Raw genomic sequence first — 22,533 nt, 5'->3', positions numbered from 1 at the left:
TAGATAGGAGGGCAAAAGCAGTTGCACAGGGAGACAAATTGGAGGCTCTTATAGTTGATCAGGCAAGATATAATGGTGGCTTAGACTAGGGTGTTGGTGGTAGGAAGTGGTCAGATATTTCAAGAAAGCACAAAGAGGACTTGCTGAGGGATTGGAAATAGGGTATAAGAGAATGAGAGACATTAAAGTTTTGGCTTGAACAGTTAAAAGATTGGGAAAACTGTGGGAGAAGCACGTTAGGGTAGAAAAATCAAGTTTGGTTCGGACATGTTAATTTGGAGATGGTTACTAAACTCAAGGAGCAATTTCAGATAGGCAGTTGTTTGTGGAAATTTAGAATTTAGGGGAGAGGTTGGGCTGGAGGTATGAATTCATGAGTTGTCACTGTATGGTAGTGTTTTCTACCATAGGTCTGGATGAGCTCATTTAGAGCATGTGGGTAGAAGAGAAATGTGAGGATAAGGCCCTTGTGCGTTTATCATTTATTGCTCCAGAGTAGAAGATTTAGGAAACGACAATGAGAGGAGTAGTCCGGAAGGTAGAACAGAGGAGGGTGTATGTCCTACAACCCAAGTGAAGAAAATTTTTCAAGGAGGGAGTAATGGATTGTGTCAGATGTTGCTGGGAGGTTAAACAAGATGAAGACTGAATCTTGCCAGTTTTAGTCTTAAAGCTTAACCTTTTCCATATTCTTAAATGCTTCCCAAAACATGTCAGATCAACTCACTTCTGTTGTTGTTGAATTTTAGCAGAATTCTGAATTTCGGATAGCAGTTCGCTGAGAGATACTTATAATAGCACTTGGCATCTACCATGTTCCAGGCTGTTGGCTCCTGAGAGACAAAGATGCATAAGAGCAGCCCTTCTAAACTTCCAGGCTTGTTGTGATCTTAGGCGAGATCATATATAAAGTTTTCAGTGCAATCCTTGGCATGATAAATATGTGAAGATTTAATAAATACTGCATAGAAGCTAATGATAAAACAGTTGCACTTAGTTGGAGCCAGGATCAGTATTAGAACCAAGATTCACTTACTTTCAGTCTCTGTTCCCCCTCGTTCCAGCTGATACCATTTTTTATCTTTTTTTTATTTTTATTTTTTGTTAATTTTATTTCCCACCCCACCTGCCACACATATAAAAAATAACGGATAAAGCTTAAGATATTTATGAGAGAATGTCCATTTGAAAAGCAAAATTATTGTACTTCCAAGGTACTGCAGGGGAAATCTTTGAGCCAGGATAAGAAATCAGATTCCCATGGAGGTCACGGATAGAAGATCGTATCAGTTTCTGTGAGTTACTTGTCCACTTAACTACTGTGTGTTGCCGCTAAAAGCAAAGACCAAACCAGTGTGGGTGTGTTGTGGGAGAATGGGTTCTGCAGTGTTGCTTGAATTGGCAAGATAAGCATCTTCTTTAAATCTCATGTTTCATCTTTACAATAAATGTGAATTTTACAGTCCACTCCGACATATCACGTTTCCTTAGCAGTTAAATTGTTAGCCCTCCCCAGCCCTGTGTTCTCAAGCAAGAATTTTGATGCTTAAGGAAGGCATGCGTTTTTGGTGGCTTTGAATCCCCCTTGATATACTTGCCATGTGTTCTGGGCAATGCTTATGTTGCGGTTTTGTAACATTTCTACTTCACAACCTTGTAAATCAGAAATTTTCTTAAAATGTAGATTCATGTCTCAGTTGGATAAAGCAGGTAAAATCTTCAGAAGCCGTTGGCCAGTGCCAGTAGAGAACATCTGCCTGAGAATTTCTTCTGGGGAACTGGGCTCGCTCAGGTTTCCCTTTGGTAGTAGATGCTGAGGTTCTCACTGGGCTGATTGGGATCTGATAGGAGGACTATAGTAACCCTTTCTCTTCCCTTCTAGGTGCCATGGGAGGGGGGCTCACGCAGCTCCCTGCGTTTAATCAGTCCGTCACCAAATTCCTGGGTCCTAGTCTGTGTCATTTCTTCATGGGCCTCTAGCATTCCCTCTTCATGCAGGTCCTCTCAAAGTTCCTTCTTAAACCGCAAACAAACAAAGCCCTGTCTTCCTCTAGCTACTGCCCTTTCTTTCTCTTCCCCAGTGAACTGATTTCAGCCCTTTAAAACCTTTTCACCCTAGAGCTTTTGACCCAGAACATTGACCCCTAGTTTAGAAATCTCTTCCTGTGCAGAGCCTTTTCTGACGCCACCAAGGGTGGGCTCTAGGCTGCTCCTCCACACCTCTGTGCTCTCTGTGTTGTTTTCCTCGCTCATCTGCTCACCGTGGAGGGCAACACAGCACAGTGCTGAAGAACATGGCCTTGGTGTCCTGACTCTGTCTGTCACTTAATGAGCCGTGTGACCCAGAGTGAATAGCTTCTCTGCACCTCTCTTTTCTCACCTCTAAAATGGGAATCATAGATGATACATGTAATGTGCTTAGAATTGTGCCTGGGACATAGTATACTAAATTGTCTGTAAATTATTGCTGCTATTAACGTACATTATTATTACTGCTACTAGGACTGTATTTTTGCTAGTATACTGTTACCCCAGACAAATTGAGAAAGGTCGTGGTCCCTGCCCATCATCTTCTCCATTGTATCCTCAATTTGTGGCACATGTGTTCTGCAGGTGTTTGCTGAGTGTGTGACGTGCTAGGACAGAGGTGTGGGAGCAAAAAGGTATCTTGGGGGTGGGGTGAGAGAATGGCATTCAGGGACCTTATGCTGGAGGAGGTATCCCCTGGGCTGAGTTACACAGGATGGCCGGAAGTGAGCCAGGACCGAGGATCTCATGGCAGCAGCGTGGAGGACTCCGGGGAGGGTGGCTGGAGAAGAGGAGACTGCAGAGGTGAGGCCAGCAAAGAAACCAGGAGTCGTCCTGGGTAGTGCAGTCCGGTGGGACCAGGATGGGAGCTACAGGTGCTATGTAAAACTGTCTAGTTGCCATATTAAAAGAGCAAAAAGAAACAGGCAAAATTAATTGCGATATATTTTATTTAATGCACAGTATATCCAAAATATTTCAACATGTGATATTTGAATATAATTTCAACAAACTATTTAATATGAAAATATGGACATTCTTTTTTGTGTGATTTGCGCTTATAGCACATCTCCATTTGGACCGACCGTGTTCCAGGTACTCAGCGGCTACACATGGCTGGTGGCTGCCACATGGGGGACAGCATGGGCTTGGTAGGAGGCACCTGGGATGTAGTGGGGTGGGCAGAATGAGGTCAAGGGGGCAGAACGCGGCAGGAAGCTGCCATATCTCTTACTTCCTAAGCAAGTGGCAGCCTCACAGTTAGGAAAAGAGCACAGGTTTATTTTTATTTTCAGGAATAGAGAGGCAGGAGGTAAGATGATGAGTTAAGTTTTGGAGTTTGAGGTTTAGGTAGGACATTGGGCTTCCTGGGTACAGAGCTTAGTCGAGAGTTTTATGATCTTGAGGCCTGGGAAGTGGAACTGAAGGTCTTTAAACCTGGCACGGACTCCTGACCTGTCCCTTCCCCTTCTGAGCCGACTGCCCACTCGGGCGTCCTGTTGCTGCTCCTGTCCTTTCTCTGGCTTGTGGGCTGTCTTCTTCGGCTTCAGTGGAAGGTAGATAATGATGCCCCACCTCCACCAGTAGATGGGCTGTGGTCAGAGAAAAAAAGAATTCCTACGCATGGGTAGGAATTCACCTGAACCTTCCCTCTGAAGTCACTAAAATATTTCACAGTTCATGCCATTCAGATTTTAAAGTGCATTTTAAAATTATGTACAATAAAATCACAAGCCATTTTTGATTAAAAGTGGTAGGATTGATGTAGTTCAGCTATTACTAGAGAATGTCTGTACCTTTTTAACTTTTGGAGATCAAATTCTGGGAACTTTTTCTAGGTCTTTTTCCAGGGATTGCTTTTGTTTTGGCAGTGTCTCTCTGGGAATGAGAATGAGTGATTGTAATTAGTTCATAGTGGGTGGGGGCAACACTTGTTGCCTGTTGACTCTTACTTAGGATATTCAAAGATGAAGTAAGAACCTCATCTGTCTATCCATTCATTCATGAGTCATCATTGTTGTGCATTCACAACGAACTGGTTGCTCTGTGAGGTCCCGGAGGTGTAGAAATGAGCTGTTCTCCCCTTTAAAAAGCCCAGTTACCATGCAGTGGTGTAACCGCAGCGAAGAGAGATAAACACAGATTTGTATGGGAGTAGACGTGCAACTCAATTTTTTTGCACGGCCAGAAAGGAAGGTGATGCTTGAGCCAGATGAAAGAGATGGTGAAGGAGAAATTTGTGCAAAGTACAGAACATGGTGCTTTCAGAGAACAGCAAATGTTGCAACATTGCCTTTAATCAGTCCATAAAATGTGCTTTCATTTATGTATGCATTTATTAATTCAACAGAAGGTTCAAGGCACTGTGCTGGGCACTGTGGAGGTACAGTAAGGTGTAAATGCATGAGGCAGCACAGGCACCCTGTTTGAGAGCAGAGAGCGCATGAGCAGTGGCATGGCCCATACCAAGGAGATGAGATGTGACATCCTTTGAAGGCATGGTGAGACTTTCATGTTTCACCAACAAACAATAAGCCTATGGTATGTGTCTCTCCCTGTGTTAGGGGAGATATATATCTATATATTTATATCTATCTATGTAAGAAACAGGAATATAACATGCTGTTGTCCTTTAGGGCCTCACAGTCCAGAGGACTAGAGGATCTAATAACAAATAGTCAAGCCATGTGATAAATGTTACTTGGCTTTATGAGAGTACTTGATTCTACTTGGAGAGATCAAGGAAGGCCTCCGAAAGAGGTTATGTTTAAAATGAGTTTTGAAGATTGAGTAGGAATTAACTGGGAAGAGAGAATGGCAAAGAGCGTTCTAGGCAGGAGGAATAATATGGCCACAAGCACTAAGTTGGGAAAGGCGGTTATTAGCCTTGGTGGGGCATGGTGTGTGCTGTGGGGAGGGGCAGGACACGGGGCTGGGAAGGTGGACGTGAGGCAGATCTAGACCTGCTATGCTAAGGGTTTCAGTTTTAAGTGTGGTTCACTTTGAGTTATCAGTTCATTGAACAGAAGCATGGGCAGTTTACATTTTAGGGTGATCTTGCTAAGATGGAGGGTACATTGATGAAGATGAGACTAGCAGGAAGTAGACTCTCAAAGAAGCCCATTGCTTCAGGCGTGCACTAGGGAAGTGCAGATGGAGGAAACAGGGCTGCTGAGAGGATTCGTGTGGGAGGCAGGTCTTCACTGCCAGGTGGATGTGGCCAGTGAGGGTGAGGAAGGAGCAAGGTTTCTGGATTGGGTGACTGGGCATCACAGTGACATTAACCAAGATGGGAAAGCGGGGTAGTTGGCAGAGGAAGATGATTCTGATTTTGGCATGCTGATCTTGAGGTGCCAGGGGGACACATTCAGTCTCCGGGGGAAGTAGACATCTGGTTACGTCATACGGAGAATGGAATCCTGAGGACCGTCAAAACTTAACAGAGAACATAAGGAAGTGAGTCAGGAATGGACAACTGAGGGAAGAATGGCTAGTGACAAGACACACAGAAAATAATGACGTGGTAGCAAAGATGCCACCCCCACTTTGATTTTTGAAAATTTTAAATCTACAGAAAAGTTGAAGGAACAAACACAACAGACACTTGCTTCTCTGTCAACTAGAACTGACAGTTGTTAACATTTTGTCACATTTGCTTTAATCTGTTCCTGCTAAAGCCTTTCTGAAGAAAGCAATGGAGATATTTTGGTGAAAAGCTTTGAGGGCAGAGGCAGCCTATGCAAAGGCCCTGAGGTAGAAGGATGTTTAGCTTGTTTGCCGATGAGCAAGGAATTGATGTGGCTGGAGCAAGAGAGAAAGGGGGAGAATTATAGGAGACAAGGTTAGGGAGGCGACAGGAGTCCATATCATTTAGGGCCTGTAGGCCATGGTGAGGACTCTGGATTTTCCTGTGAAGGAGTTTGGACAGTATTAGAGGTCTTTAAGAGAAATGTGACATGATCTGGTTTATTTTTTTTAAAGGATTGCTGAGACTGTGTAGCAAATAGACTGGGGCGGAGGGCAAGGCTAGAAACAAGGAAGTCAGGTACAGAGGCTACTGTGGTAGTCCAGGCAAGGTCTCGGACAAGAGTAGTGGGAGAGACCATTAGAAGTGTGTTCTCTGTCTACATTGAAGGTGGAGTCAACATGATTTACAGATTGGATTGGAGGTAAAATGTGAGACTAAGTGTGAAGGGTCAAGGATGACTCCCAAGTTTTGGCTTCTGCTCCTGGTGGAGCGGAGTAACAGTTTGTGGAGATGGGATGGGTGGAGAAATCAAGAATCCGTTGTAGAATGCGTTAAGTTTAAGGTACCTATTGGGGCATCCAAATGGATATATTGAGTAGACAGTTGGATAGGGAAGTCTGGGTTGGAGAAAGGACTTTGAGGATCTTCAGCATATAGGTATGTTTCGAGTGATGCCACTGGGTGAGAGAAGAAGCCTGGGTAGAGGTGAGACCCAAACGTGGAGGCCTGGAGCACTGCAGAAAGGATAGGTTGAGAAGTCGATAAGAAACCAGGAAGAGCCTGGAAAGCAGGAGAAAGGGTGTCATGCAGAGACGTGAGGCGTGTGCAGCTGTGTCAGGTGCTGCTGATAGGTCAGGCGAGATGAGAAGGAAAGAGGAGACCCTTCTGGTCACCTAGATGAGAGCCGTTTTTGTGGAATATTAGTGTTGTTAGAGCAAGTTCAAGAGTGAATGGGAGGAAAAGAAGTAAAGACAGCAAATATTGTCACTCTTTCAAGGTTTCTGCTTTAAAGAGGAGCAGAGAAAGCAGGCAAGAGCTAGCGGAAGATGTGGCGTTAAAAGAGGCTCAATAAATATTTGAAAAAGTGAAAGAGGTGGGGTAGAAGGAGACGCAGTTGCAAAGAACTGTGGTCGGGCAGGAGGCAAACTCAGAAGTAGGTTGGTAGATCAGTTTGGAGGAGGATAGTTACTTAAAGTATTCCTTGAGACAGACGTGCTTTGGATGACTGAGTGTTGCTGCAAGGGTGTCGTGTAGTGGGGGTGACTTGAAGCCAGCATAGGGGTTACCGTGGCCAGAGGTTCATGGCTTCCGAAGCTCATGACACTCTGGTGGTGAATGTCTGTGCTGCCGCAGTCGCACGCTCTACTGTGCCGTGGAGAATTTGGATCCTCAGAGGCTTCCCTGTCTTCACCTCCCTGAAGTCAGCACCGCCCCACTCCACAGGTCTCACAAGACCTTTTCTGGGTAAGAGAGACTTTCCCTGTCCGGTGGTGGTTGTGTGTGATTTCTCACAGTGCTGGAGCTCATGTTGAATGACTTCTGTCGTTGTTCTTTCTGCCTTACCTTTGTTCTCCCCTCCTTCCCTGTCACCTTTCTGTGGTTTATTTACTATGGATCTAGGACTTCAGAGGTTCACAACCATGAGTGAATTTTGTATACTTAAACATTATTATTCTGTGCAAGCAAAGCGAGCTGTTTAATATTTATGCCATATGTTGAACACAGACTAAAGTTATTGCGAGGAAACCTCATAGTTAGGTGTCTATGAAGTGAGATGATGTATTATTGGAGTGTTCTGAAAGTTTTCTTTCTATGGGAAAAGTAAATTGTGTTTGAAGGTTTTGTTTAAATTTAGAATTTTGGTATGTCTTATGTAATTCTGGCCTTTCTGTCATAGGTTATCGAATCAGTTTTATTTTGTGTGTGTCTGTATGTGTGTGTCTGAGAAACTTTCTTAATACTTCCTCTGAAATCATCTTTACCTCCCCGCCCCATCTTACAAATACTTCGTTCCTCATTTCTTTTTGACGTGTAGAGATAGTTATCACTGAAGCAGGACCAAAAGCAGAGACCCCCAGGAGTCTGAGAGTAAGAAGAGACTTTATAGATCAGCTCATCCAACCTCATTCCAGATGAGGAAGTTGAGGCAACTTGAGTTGATTGTCTTCCTATTTAATTGTTACGGTAAAAAACCAAACCTAATATGAAATCCTCTGAGCTTTATTGTTCTTCCTTTTAATAACTTCTCTAAAAGGAGCCGCCAGCACATAGAAGAATATATCCAAGTAAGGTCTGGTGCTGACGCCGTCCCACGGCAGCCCCGCAAGCCCTCAGCAGCCTTAGGGCTACCTGGGCCGAGGCTGCAGTGAGTGCCGCCCCTCCTCCCATCTGTATTAGTTTGGTCCTTACTAGTCGAAGGGTTCGGCATGTTGTTTCCTGTTTGCCAGCTGTCCCTGGGGATGGCGGTGGTACAAAAACCTGTGAGATTGTTCCCCAGATAATTTCTGTGTGGGGAACCTGTGGCCTCCTAGATCCCCAACTGTGGCCCCTCGACTGAATCCAAACTTCACAGAACAAATCCCTTTATTAAAAGGATTTGTTCTGTAAAATTTGGATTCAGTCAAAAGGCTACACTCAAGGATCCAGAGAGCCACATGTGGCCCCAAGGATGCAGGTTTGGGAACTGCAGAGCTTATTGGAATCATTTTGAATAATGTTGAACTACCATGAAAAAACCCTCCACTCCTTTTTTTGCTGATAATTCATACATCAATATTGCACCCCATGTTAATGTGAATAATTAAATTCTTATTCATCCCCCTAAATTGTATTTCAGATGAGAATATCAGAACGTAAGTATTTGTATTTTGGGCAGAAATGAAGATACTCTGTCAGAAGTCATCTGAAGTCCTCTATTTTCAAAGTAGTGATGAATTTTTGATGTAAAGTTGAAATAGAAACAAATTACTCAAATACAAATCCTTATGTAATAGTATCTCTGTAGCATTTTCAAAGTGTTTAAGTATTTTCAAATAGACACAAGTATCTAAGAAGTCTCACTAAGGCTGCTGAATGGATGTGGACGCTCAGGCCATGCCAGATCACAGCTGCTTAAACTGAAACAGCTTAGTTCAGAGGGCTGTTTTATAACCATATTTAAAAATCTGTTCCTCTTTTACTCCCTCAGACTGAGTTCAGGGATATAATGGATCCCATTATAGGTAAAAGGTCTGTGACTCAGCCATGGAGCTGCTCAAACTCTTGGCTGTTTTAATTGCCACTATTAAAGCTTTAGTACTTTTATCTCATAAAAATAGATATCATTGATGTAAAATGTGTGCCTATTGAAGATACATGTGTACCTCTGCCCTTACAGTTAGCTAATCAACCATTTGAGCTTGAAGTTAGTTAGGGTTTATGCAGATGGGAACATGACAAAGATTACAAATGCTCAGATACAGTCTGAGCAAATTTAAGAAAAATTTCAAAAATTACTATATGGAATTTAAGAAAAAATTCCATCTAGTAATAAGGGCAATATCAAGCTAGAATATCTCATAAAAAGACACTTATTTTCTTTTGTTTTGCATTTTAACCACATTGAATTGATGGAACGATGATGGATTTTTACCAAGCTCTTTCTCGAACCCAAGAGAATAGTGTTTCTCTGATTCTAATCCTGTGACTTCCGTGATGCAAGGGAAATGTACAAATCATTTTCTGACTCTATTTGACACATTTGTTTAAATTTAAGTATGGTAATTGAAGGTGTTACTCTGCCTGTCTTCTGGTGTATAGTTGTAGACAAAAATAAAGCCCTGCGAAGGGGAAAATAACAAAGTGTGAGGGAAACTCCAGGAACACGGTGGGAGCTGAATGTTAAAATATGTGAAAAGCCAGTTCGTTCTGAGCTTTTCCTTCCAGTGTGCTGGTATGTCACAGTCATCCGTTATTCACATTGCAGTGCACAGACAAGGTGCAGCATCTCTGGGAGAGATCTGAAATGAGTACATCTCTAGAAAGTTTAACTGCTTAACCACTGTGTACACGCACATTAATTCCTGTTGTGAAAATAGATTAGCAAATAATTGGCGAGAAAGTTTATTAAGTTTTTCTTTTCTGCAGTTGTAATTGTGGGATTGTATTCAGAGAAAAAAAATCAGACTATAAAAGAGACTTAAATCTGAACAGTTCTAAAACTAAAACCTACCCACACAAAACATTTGTGAGCTAATATACATAACCAGCCTTCTATTCTTGCCCAGCTGTGTAGATTCAATTATAATAATTTTCTCAGTTGCATAACATTGCTGTTTGTTTATTACTGCGTTATTAGTCAGTGAATGAACCTCCCTCTTTTTGACCCCTCAGCAGTGTTTATAAAACACTTAATTGCTTTGGTATCTTCTGTTTCATGTGTAGTTCCAGCTGGAAGGAGTCATGGGGACACAGTCCCCTTCAAGTGTTAAACTGACTGTTTCTAATGTGCAATAAACTTTCTTTTAAAATAAGTATCAGGAATTTTAATATTGCTTATAGCTCAGTTTTCTTATATCTTTTTACTTGAAAATGAAGAGGTTTTTCTTTAAAAATCTCCCTGTGACAATTTAAGTGGTAGTTAACTATCTAATGTCTTGTACTCTAGTATAGCTTTTTAAAATGCTGCCTTACTTGTCATAGGCACATGCTTAATTTCATCTGTTCTCTTCCTGTCTGAGTGGGTTCTACCTCCGTCCAGTAGTTACCTTGTGCCCAGCTCTCTCTGCCATTATATCTTCCTCTTTGCAGAGACTTTAGCGGGATTGCGTGAGCTGCGATGATTAGGTAGTAGACATGATGACTGAGAATGTGGACTTTGCAGAGAGCTTGCCTGGTTTGAATCTTGGCTCTTCTTATAACCAGCTTTTTGTGACTTGGAGCAAATCTCTTAACCTCTTCGAGTGCCTTGGTTTCCCCATTTGTGAAATGGGGATGGTTTCATAAGGTTGCTGTGAACCTGGACCAGGGCTTGGCACAGAAGTGCTCAGTGATATCATCGGTAGCAACGTCTTCACAAAGTGTAAGGAAGTCCTGCTGTGCTGTTTGTCTTTAGTGGAAGGATAAATATCTTGAGAGGAAAGGGGAATCCTGGGTGAAAAAAGCAGAAAACATTTCAGACGAGAGTTGCAGAGGATTTTAGGTACATACTAGCTATTTATTGCTATGTGACATATTGCAGGTTGACTGTCTCTTATCCAAAATGCTTGGGATGAGAAGTGTTTTGGATTTGAGATTTTAGAATATTTGCATCATACGTACTGGTTGAGCATCCAGATTTTCAAATTGGGGATACTCAGCCTGTACCACAAACTTAGTGGCTTCAAACAATACCCATTTCCTCTCGCAGTGGTAGAAAGGTTTGGGCATGGGTTGCTGGGCCCTCTGTTTGCGTCCTCATGAGGCTGCGAGTCAGGTGTCGTCAGGACTGTGTTCTCATCTGAAGTCTCGACTGGGAAGGAACCCACTTCAGGTCCATTTGCATTTTCGACAGAATTCATTTCCTGTACCATATGACTGCAGCTTTAGTTCTTGCTGGCTGTTGCCTGGGGCCACCCTTAGCTCCTGAAGTCTGCCTGAAGTTCCTTGCTGTGGTGGACTCTCCACTGTGCCGGCTGGCTTCCTCAAAGCCAGCAACAGAGACAGACTCTCCTGCCCTCAAGAAGTGCCCCACCTTCTTTAAAAGCCTCCCTGGCTTAAGTCAGGCCCACCTGGGATAATAACCCCTTTAAATACCTCCAAACCAGTTAATTTGGAAACCTCGATCACTCCTATGAAACCCTCTCACCTTTGCCATATTCTGTTGACTTGAATTGCACGGGTCCTTCACACTCAGGAGGTGGAGAGGACGGGGCTGTCTTAGAATTCTGCCTCCCACAAGACGTGAATGAGTTTTTATAGGACTGAAGTAGTCTATCATTAAGCATTTATTGCAAACTAAATTTTTTAGGCTCTTAGTCTCTGAATCCTAGAGAACTTGCCTAGGGTGTGTAAATTAACTTTATCATTGAGCTCCTTATAAATTGATTTGTTTCTCTTCAAAGATTCTTCTATTCCCAATTCTATACAAACCACTGGGATTATTCAGTGTTAAAAAGACACCTTTGTCAGTCTTTGAAGTTTGGCTTTTTAAATTCTTAGGAATAGCATAGTAAGTTACTTTTAATATTGATCTTTTAAAAGCAATAGAAACTTAACTGCAAACTTGGTAAAAATTTCTTTTCTAGAGCCAAACTCTACATTTCCCCTTTCCAGCTTAAAGAGATCAAACTTGCTGTTGAATACCAGTGATAGCAAAATACAGTGTTAAGTGTACAGTAAAAACTGTTGAATTGAAGTAAACTTTTTTTAGTAGGTTAAGTTTGGTCTTTGTCTTTAGTGTCTTTGAATAGGCTCTGTCTATGCAAAACATTTTGACCAGCCTAGAAGCACTGCTGTCTGTGTTTTGCCAAGTTTGATCCTTGGTAAGTTGGGTAGGTTTAGGTGTGCGTGTCTTCTGCCAAATTCAAACTTCCAGACACACCTTTGAGAATAAGATGGCCTTTAGGGCTAACTTGAAATAAACAAGACAAATGCCTATGAAATGGGAATCGGTTCTATAAATTCTCATTCATTTATAGTTATTGAGGTAAGTCCACTAAGGGGGGAAGGGCAGTATATGCAAGGTGGTGAAAAAAAGAAACAAGAGAGAAGGGAGAGATATTAATAGTAAAATTTACTTTAAGCCCACTAAACGTGCTGTTTTTGAAATTTTTACTTCTAGAAAACAATGTCCAGTAAAACTTGATGATTTTACTGCCCTAAGGAGTGTAGAAATTCAGAAGAAGAGGGTGAAAGTATAACTCTTAGACTCCTGATGGGTTCGTACTTTGGTTTGCTTCTAGTTATTCAGAGACACCAGGGTGTCTATGTTGCAGACCCTATTTTTTCTTGGGGTGTTGCTGTTGTAGGAGAATGGGAGGACTGGCCTGCTGTGTCTACAGGGGGATACCCCTCTGTTGTAGCCCAAGAGACCTAAGAAGTTATTCACTACTACTGTGATAAGCTTTGAATTGTGTTGCATTTGTGTCTGTTCTTATTTCTTCCCTGTGCAAAAGTAGTGATCATTTCTGTTGGCCTCCCTACATTTTCCTAATTTCTGTCAAAAGTACTTCAGGGTGGAAGATGTTTAAGATCAGGAACATAGTCTAAATACTGCCATATACTTTTTGGAAAGCTAGCACATGTAAAAATATCATTCAGGTCTCATATAAACAAGCTAATTTTTGCAAGCATTTATGAAGCAGTGGAGACACATCAAATCATGCTCAATTTAACATCAATTCAACTCTGTGCCCTAGGGATGTGTGTGTAGACAAAAAGGCTGTTTCAACTATACGGTCCCTAAGACTTTCTCTGGTGCTTTTGCTAAGAAGTAGCAACTGATAAAGAACTGGCTAAATAAGAGTCCTTGAAATATAGTAGATTGAATAAAAAATCACATAAGCAGTTCTTTATAGGTGGTTTTGGAAGAGTTTTCAAGGCAGGGCAAGGGCAGGGAGTGGGCTTATCTTTTTCTGGTTCTTAAAGACTTGGTTCAGTCCCTGGGACAAAGCAGGTCTCAGTATTGATTGAATTGAATTATAACTTCTGTCAAGCAGGGTCATTTTGAGAATCATGCTGGATAATGTTTGTTAGCTGCAAGACACAATAAGAATGTCAATCTTACCAGATTTTTTATCTTTGAAAAGTTGGTGATTCTCTACAGCTTTAGTTTGGAACTAAAGTTCTCTTCTGAACCTTTAAAAGCAAAAATTCCAAATTTGTATTAATTAAAAGCCATTTTAACCTGCAAATTAGGGAACTTAAGGCCTTTATGGTTTTGGAGAAAGACAACAAGCTGCTCCCTGGGCTTGTGCTGTCTCCACAGCCAGGGTTGGAGAACTCCACAGCCACCCCGTCTAGCCGTGGACCACCAACGTGGGGTGCCTGATCACATGTCAAAGCTTCTCAGGCAAAGCTCGGTAAATTGCATAGATTTTGTAGCTGTAGTTCCTGGGTTAGGAAACTGAAAAAAGTTCCAGTTTGACACTTTATAGCTGTATAACTTTAGGTAAGTTTGAAGCTTCAGTTCCATCATTTATAAAGCAGCAATAGTATCGCCCACCTCACCAGCCTCATAGGGTTATCATAGGAACTGAAGAGAAGAGGTATGTAAAACACTCAGCAGAGCACATGGCACACATAACTGTACATTAAATGGGTAAAGAAAACATCATTCAGTACAGTGTCCTGGGGCAGCTTCGGGACTTCCCTTTGTCCTGGTATTGTCCCTCCCCTCAGGACTCCTTCTCACTGCCTTGAGGAGGCCAGACCAGAGGTGGCCTTGCTGCCATAGCAGCGTGGCTGTGGGCCAACAAAGCCGCCCCTTGCCCACTGGCACCTCCAGGCCTGCAGGGCAGCACCCAGCCCAGGGTGGGCAGCCTGGTCAGAGTAGAGAACAGAGACAGGACAGGGAGTCCTAGCTAGAAGGGCAGTGACGGGTAGGGCAGAGTGTGAAGGAACCATGGACAAATGCCTTGTTCTCTCCCTCTGGGAGGGAGCCTTGTTTCAGTTAGAATTTCTCAGGCATTTAGAAAGGGGTTTAGCATTGGAGTTCCACTGCTATGTTTTATTTCAGTCAAACTTACTATAGAAACACCACAGTGTAGTGTTTTACACATTAAAAATACCGTTTGTTGGTTCCTGTGGCATGCCTCCACTCCTAAGTATGGAGAATATCTATAGAATTCTGCATTTTATGGAAACTCTCCAACATTAAATTTAACATGACCATTCGGTTCATTATTTTGGACTCTACTAATTCAAAATGTGTTTATAATTTAGATGCTATAAAAGCAGCTCATGTTAATTTATAGCTATTTTAAGATTTTGTTTGTATGGTGACTCTCTTCCAAGGGTAGCTTAAAAACACAAGCAGAAAACCAAAGATTCAAAAATGCCTTCAGATGATTTTTAAACTAGATAATTAAGCAGTAATTTTTTTAAAATCTCCCTTCTAAAATTTAATGATTTTGAGGTACATGCTAAGATTATTTCATTATGATATTTCAAAATTTATTTTATTAAACTTTGTGATTGTCTTGACTGTGTATAACAGAAATTGTGTAAGTTATCCTTACGATTATACTGTTAATAATATTCCTATATTATTCCTACCAGTGACTTAAATTGAGCATAAAACAAACAGCCAATTCAGTGAGCTGTTTTGGTACATTTTATATAAATTATATTTGTTCATAGAGTTATATGCTGTCTGTTAAAACGTTTGACAACCACTGCTTTGAGAAAGACAGTTACACATGCACACTTACTTCTGTCCCAGAGAAGCTGGTGAATTTGCCTTACTATAGCTGTATCAATGTAATCAAAAGTGTCTTTTGAAGACCATTTTCATTCAGGATATTCTTGGAAAGAAGGGCTGCCGTGGTTAAATACCTTTAGGACCCAATCCTTTAGCTCCAATACCCCCCTACCCCCAGTGTTTTTAAGGGCTTGGAGAGAAAACTGTTGAACTTTGGTTAGCCTAGAATTCTCTAAACTCATGTGAGCTGAATCCTCTTTTTCATGTAACAGTTTTACATAACCTTAGCTTGTTCTATACTTTCTGCCTCCTCAATTAATTCATATGACCAAGCCTGATATTGTTCATTTGTGTTCATAAATGTATTCATTCAGTAAATAACTTTTCCTGGAAATTGATAAGAACAGAATGACCCGAATAAAACTAACCAGCACATAAAGGGCTTGAACGTGGGCCCTGACTCCGTTAACGCTACAGTTAGCCAAGCAGAAAATATTCCAGTCCTTGATCCTCTTAAAAATATTTTTGTGCTTATTGTTTTATATCAAAAAATCAAAGTTGTGAATTACTTCTGTTGGTCACTCAGGCTAGTATCTGCTCATCTTGCTCTACTACCTCACAAAGCAGGTTTCAAAAGCTTGCTTGTAATGTATTTTTATTCCTCCAGTCGCCCATATTTTAGGCATAATTTGTTCTCAGGCCAGTTCCATTGGGGAGCGGGGCCCTGGCCAGCGCAGCCTCCCCTTCTGTCCTCGCCTGGGTCGACTTCTTTCAGGAAGCCTCCTTGGTCTCAGCCTGGGTTAGGTGCTCCGCCCTCTTTCCCAGCAGGTACTGTGGCTGCCTGTTTACTGTGAGAGCCTCGAGTATTTGTTGAATAAATAAATGAATTGGGCATCTTCTTTTTATCATTGTCATCGTTACAGTCTCAATGGGACTGACTGAACCTTTTGCTAAATGCTCTTTTGAGTCATGGCACACTCTTTTGGCTAGAGATCGAGCTTCAGTTTCCATACCAGAATTCCTTTTCTTAAAAGAGTGTAGAGGAATCAAGCACCGAGGAATACTGGAAAAAAGAGAAGTTAAGAATGTCAGTAATAGAAATGTGTCTCAAGAGCCACTTAAAAAATACCAGATAGTATGTTTCAATCTTAAATGACTATGTGATATTCGTATTTTTATAAACCACTTAAACCATAGTTTAGTGTGTTTAAAGGTTGTATTTATTATTACTTGGGTCTTAATTGGCCTGAGTCTTCACCAGAATCTTATTCTTTCTGAAAGCACAGTTACCTCTCCTTACTGCCTCCCCATAGCTTAATTTGTGGGGAGGCTTTTGTCTCCAGAACTACGATGTTATTCTAGTCTGGTTGGTAGCATCTTTTCTTTTTTTGTAAAGCGTTATTTTGATTTTAGACTTGTTTGCTTGTAAATAAATACATATATACACATACACACATGTGCACACACACCTATACACACGGTTATCTTTAAATAAAATGTTTATAGATGTCCTGTATTAAAAAATGTTAGTTTGCAGAGATTATATGTGTTGAAAACATTGCACACTGTTAATATTACATTGTTTGCTCATGTTACTTGACATTGCTGACAGGTTGAGGCTTCAGGAATATACTTGAGGCAAAACATGATGAAATAAGATAAATTTTTGCGTCAGAAAATGCTGATGAATCTTGGAAGAAAAGCACACTTGAGATAGATAAAATTTCTTGTTACAAACTTTTTCATTTTCTCCTGATGATGCTGCTGAGCATTTTGGGTCAGATTTGCTTGAAAGTGGCAGAGGAAGGCCCTCACTCTCCTCGCCTCAGGCCGCCTTTGGTGAAATTCGCGTCCTGTCCATTCTGCTGTTTCATATAAGATAACTTACTTGTGTGTTTTTGCTTTTGCTAATTTATATGTTGTGAACAGTGGAGTTAAAGATAATTGTCTTCGGCTTATGGTAATTTTTTTTGACAAAACACACACATTGGGTCATTTTTATTTATAGTTTAAATATCAGTCATGCTGTTTGAGTTCCAGAAGTTCATGGCACAGTGCTTATGTATTCCATAATATTCCAAAAAACATATGGAATTATGATAGAAGAACATACCAAGGAGAAAGTTCTGTAGGATGTGTTTAAAGTTACCTTTGATATCTAACATATTCTCCACATTTGCTCTAAAACGAGAGGTTTTACGAATGCCCTATATGGTAATATCAGATGTTAATGGCATTGATTACCTGTCAGGCAGTGGGAATTGATGGGAAGATGTCTGCTGTAAAATTAAATAGCATTAGAGAAGACTGTACCATGCATGTGGTGGGGGGTGGGGGGCATAGCTGGGCCTGGGAGACTTTGTCAGGGTATTACTGGGAGCTCCAGGTTTTTTTCTCCGTATGATTAAGGCAGGCCATCTGTTCTTTGTTAAATGTTTACAAAAACAGCTTTTCTCTAAAAGATTTAAGGAGATGTGGGTCTGGTAAACACTATAATATTTCTGAGCACCTTTTTCACCCTATTTCAAATAGTACCAAAACATAATTCTGCTGCATATCAAACAGGATTAATACTTTTTTGGTATTTAATCTTTGCTTTTTTTCCTCCTTATGAAAGATTAAAATTTTTACTGAGTTTCTAATTTATGGCTTCATTTATTACTAAAAGGAGCATCTAAAATGATTTGTATGCTAAAGCGTATAGATAAATTTTCCATCTTTTTGTGTTGTGCTATATTCTTTTTCTAATTTATAAATGTGTACCAGGGAATCTCTCATTAGAAGCTGGTGTTCTGTTACTGGAGTTAATGCCATGCAGATTAAAGAAAGGTAAACATGCCTGGTATTAATGCACCATTCTAAGTTTTAATCATTGTTTAGGCTTTCCTCTTTCCTTCTCTTTCTTGGAACAACTTTTTCTTCCATTTCCTGAAAAATAGCTTGTCCCAAATAAGTTTGATCTCTATGTCCCTTGCAAAAAAGATACGACTTTTCCTTTTTAATTGTATTAGGAAATAATATGTACCAATTAACTCAACTTATACCACTTAAGTATAATAAAACAGTTAAATCAGGTCCTGTTAATACTTAGGTAATGATAATTTGGACAGTGCCTCTGTTGATGACATTTAAGAATGTTTGTGAGGAAAAATAGAGGGGTGGGGGGCAGCTTTTTCAGTGTTTGGTTAGCTGTGTTATCCCTGTATGGCAATCTGCTCATGTAGATTTATGTTTGTGAGCTCTTCCTCAAACTGTGATCTTGGTTCTCTCTCTTCCTATATATCCTTACTCTTTTTCCAGGTTCATCCCCCTTAGCTATGACCAAGAAAGGTCAATAAGTATTTTAAGATTTTTTTTTTTTAAATAACATGGGATTTTGGAATAAACTTTGGAAATCATCTAACCCAAACCCTTTATTTCTCAGAAGAGGAAACTGAACCCCAGATGGGTGAAGTGATTTTTTTCCCAGATAATACAGCTCATAGTAGGACCCAGACTAGAATTTTAATCTCTTAACTCAGAGTTCTGGGCTCTTTCTCTTGTACTAGTGCAGCTGGAGGAGAATTGGATGTAGGTTTCTTTAGTACCCATGGCAGGTTTTAGTGAGAACAATATAACCACTTTCTTCTCAGTGATTTTTTTTTTTTTTTAATGTTCTTTGGGGTCACCCAACACTTTGGAAATGGAATGAAACCTGTGGAGCCTTCTCCAGAAAGATGCTATCTGTAAGATTTCAAGAGGAGATGGACGGAGTCAGAAGAGCATTGGATTTAGGAAACCTAGATTCAGATTTCAGCTCTGTCCCTTACTGTGTGGACTTGGATGGCCATATCACCTCCTTGAACTCTTACTTCCTTTCTGAAAGATGGGGGTAAATTACCAGTTTTTCTTGTGAGATTCAGATGAACTAAGATACAGAAGCACCTAGCTCAGTGCATGGCATCACATAGATGCTCAGTAATATGTATTAGTTTTATTGGAATCTGTTTTATAGTACCTGTATTTTAAATGTTTGAGTCTAACCTTCCTCTTTTGTTTATGGTAAAGCCTTGGCTTATACATTCGTCTCGAGTCTCCACAGATGCAGACCTGGGCTCTCCTGCCTGCTCTTCTTTCATAGGTCTTGTGGTGAGGTGTGAGGGCTCTGGAGCTATCAGCTTCGATGTCGGTCTCAGTTCTGTCACTTACCATCTGTTCCTCCTTGGGCAAGTTACTTCATCTTAGAGTATCAGTGTCCTCAAGCTATAAAATTAGAAGAATCACCTAACCGTTAGGGCTGGGGGGGGGATCGAATGGTCCGCTGGGTATAAGGCACGTGCCTGGCACATGGTATGATTGTTTATATCATAGTTACTATTATGTGCCAGAAGAAGCATATGAAAAAGGCAAAAAAAATGAGTGACATTTGCAGATTTAACATTTTCAAGTATTTTGTTGAATATAAGGTTCATTAGGTGTCATAATTTGTGGTATGGATGACAGTCTAGCCAGTCCTGCCCTTGTTTGGACTATTAGCTTCAGGGCTGTTATATACAGGAGTCACTTACTCTGATCTCAGCTGACCGCTGAGCACCCCATCCCAACTGTTGGTATTTTCTACTGTATTTAAGACAGTTTCTGAGTATATCCCTTATGAATGTCAAGAGTCTCCCGCAATGCATATCACATTAATGATTTAGGTTCCTCTCTCCTTCAGTGGAATTTTGACATAAGGAGCTTTAGGAAGTTAAGAAAAACATTGTCCACATTGGATATCAGTACAAAACATTTAACCATTCCAAAACCATTGTTTGAATGTGCGCTTTTAATTTGATGGAAAAGTCCTATACTGGGTAAGATTTATGTATTATGTTTACACTTTTATGTCAGACTTTCACAGCATCACATCTTGCAATATTCAGCACACTTGTTCTTTTTTAAAAATGACTAAACTATATACCTTTGAGTTCCCATTCCTGCATGAGAAAAGAACACCTAGATTTACTCATTGTGGTTTAGCCTTTGCTGATGTTTTGTCATCCACCATTTTTCACGTAGGCTGTTTAAAGAATGGACAGTGTCTTCAGCTGAACGAGAATTTTTTTATTCTTGAAATGATTTTTTACTGTATTACATGCTATTTTTTTCTTATTTAAAAGCTTTACTCTTAAACATTTTTTGGATAAGAGAAAAATGATAGATTCTACAACCGTATTTGCTACCTTGAATATAGAATAAGTTTAGAAACATCGGCCACTAACTTTCAGTTCCTTTCTTCACTGCAAAGAATGATAAACTAATTTCAATTCCTATTTGTGTCTCTTAGCATTCTCCATCGGAGCCCTTTCTAGAGAAACCAGTGCCGGATATGACTCAGGTTAGTGGACCGAATGCTCAGCTAGTGAAGAGTGATGATTACCTGCCGTCAATAGAACAGCAGCCACAGCAGAAGAAGAAGAAAAAGAAAAACAACCACATTGTTGCAGAGGATCCCAGTAAAAGTTTCGGTAAAGATGACTTCCCTGGTGGGGTTGATAACCAAGAACTAAATAGGAACTCACTGGATGGGTCCCAAGAAGAGAAAAAGAAAAAGAAAAGGTCAAAGGCAAAAAAAGATCCGAAGGAACCGAAAGAACCCAAGGAGAAAAAAGAGCCCAAGGAACCCAAGACCCCAAAAGCCCCTAAGATTCCCAAAGAGCCAAAGGAAAAGAAAGCAAAAACTGCCACGCCAAAACCCAAATCCAGCAAAAAGTCAAGGTAGGCTGTGGGTAGAAGCAACAACCACAAAACATTGATAGTACAGAAATGAGCACCAAACAGCTACAGCCTGTGAGATGTGGGGAGTGAGGGGGAGACATGTTGGTTTTTGTCGTCGTTACTAAGCTGCTTTTCCTAATACCAAACTAAAAAGTTAAGGTTTTTAAGCATTTTGAAATTTAGGACTTAATTATTTATGAACTGTTGATTTAGAGACCTTATTGGATGAAAATTACTCATTACTTAAGAAGCAGTTTCTTACAGTTTTGTGAAAATTTGTCATTTAACAAATGGAACTAAGTTAACAGCATAATTATTTGTAAGCCTAGACCAGCAATTTCATTTTCGGTGATGATGCAAAACCAAGCAGGAAGGATTATAGGAGAAAGAAAGGTCACTGTGTTGTTCACTAAGCATTTCAGCCCTGTTTCCCAGAAGTCGAAACAGGAGAATTAATTCTCTCCACTTGGCGGAGTAAGCCTTCCAGGGGCAGGGTTGCAATCCTAGTAGGCAACATGGGAGAAGTCAAATGGCACTTATCCATTAGCTATGCATTCAAGAATAGCATGAATTTTAAGTTCTAGGGAAGAGCCTCCTTTATTCTGTATTTGCCCCACCAATTCTCTGACTCCCCAGGAGGCATATTTATTCGGTAAGAAAAGCTGAGAGGAGAAGACATTGAAGACTAATTTTTTTCATTTGTACTGAACATTTCTTACAACTGTTCTGAACCAGTTCCAAACATCTGAATCTATTTTTCAGAATATGGCTCATGTTAGAAAATATAGTTTCCAGATGGAAGTATGGTCAGCCTTAGTTAATCTGAACCTGTTTGCAAACTCTGTTAGAAAACATGCTCCATCCCCACCCTCACATGGACATGTAAACACACACCTGTGCACACACACACACGCACACTTGACTCTGCAATTGCTATGAACTTTTTGAGATCGCAGGCACAGATACACAAATAGAGGAGATTAATTCTGTGGCTGGAAAAATGTTGCCTCCAAGCGAAAGATCAAACTTGGATTGTCAACTTTCTGCTAAAAATATCTAAACAACCCCAAATACATTATTATGTGGTGTTTTGAAGGTTTGAATCATAGTCATTTAAAAAATTTTACTTTCTATACCTTTTATGGTGTCAAAATAACTGATTTGTGTTCATTAACTCAATCGTACATATAACTTAATATTTGCATTTACCTATGAGCTTTCTTTGATGCCTCAATATGTAGTGTCTTAATTGAAAACCATTATTTTTTTTTCTTTTCATGAACATTCTTTTAAACTCAACCCATTACAAAATCTGTTTTCATTTATTTAAGAAATATTTTATTAAGTGCTTATTATTTGCAGGTACTGTTTTAAGTGTTAAGGATAAAATAGTGAGGAAGGAGTACAATTTCAGCCTGACTTTATGAGGTGGTTTTTAAAAAATATAATTGCCTAAATTTAAATACCATGCTTTTGGTGGGAGAAAGTATGTGCTTATTTTTCCTAAGGAGAAAGAAATCAGAACATAATCTAAAACAATGTATTCTTTTTTTCTGTAACTCAAAATATAGGAGTCTGTGTTCTAAAGAAGCTTTCTGGAGCTCAGAAAATATATCACCAATGTTAATTTTAATGTCAAGAT

The 22,533-nt window shown here is 40.3% G+C and overlaps 1 protein-coding gene across 1 annotated transcript in view; it reads left to right on the top strand.

Annotated features, from left to right (window-relative positions):
- Positions 1–22,533, top strand: part of CHD7 (chromodomain helicase DNA binding protein 7) — a 125,899-nt gene that overhangs the window by 21,261 nt on the left and 82,105 nt on the right. Inside the window, exon 2 of the mRNA XM_012661454.1 lies at positions 20,461–20,891. Within this exon, the coding sequence (XP_012516908.1) occupies positions 20,461–20,891 (431 nt within the window). The remainder of the gene's footprint in view (positions 1–20,460; positions 20,892–22,533) is intronic.

The sequence above is a fragment of the Propithecus coquereli genome, unplaced genomic scaffold (genome assembly GCF_000956105.1).
Source record: "Propithecus coquereli isolate 6110/MARCELLA unplaced genomic scaffold, Pcoq_1.0 Scaffold71, whole genome shotgun sequence".
Taxonomy (NCBI): Eukaryota; Metazoa; Chordata; class Mammalia; order Primates; family Indriidae; genus Propithecus; species Propithecus coquereli.
This window is presented reverse-complemented; position numbering and strand designations above follow the sequence as displayed.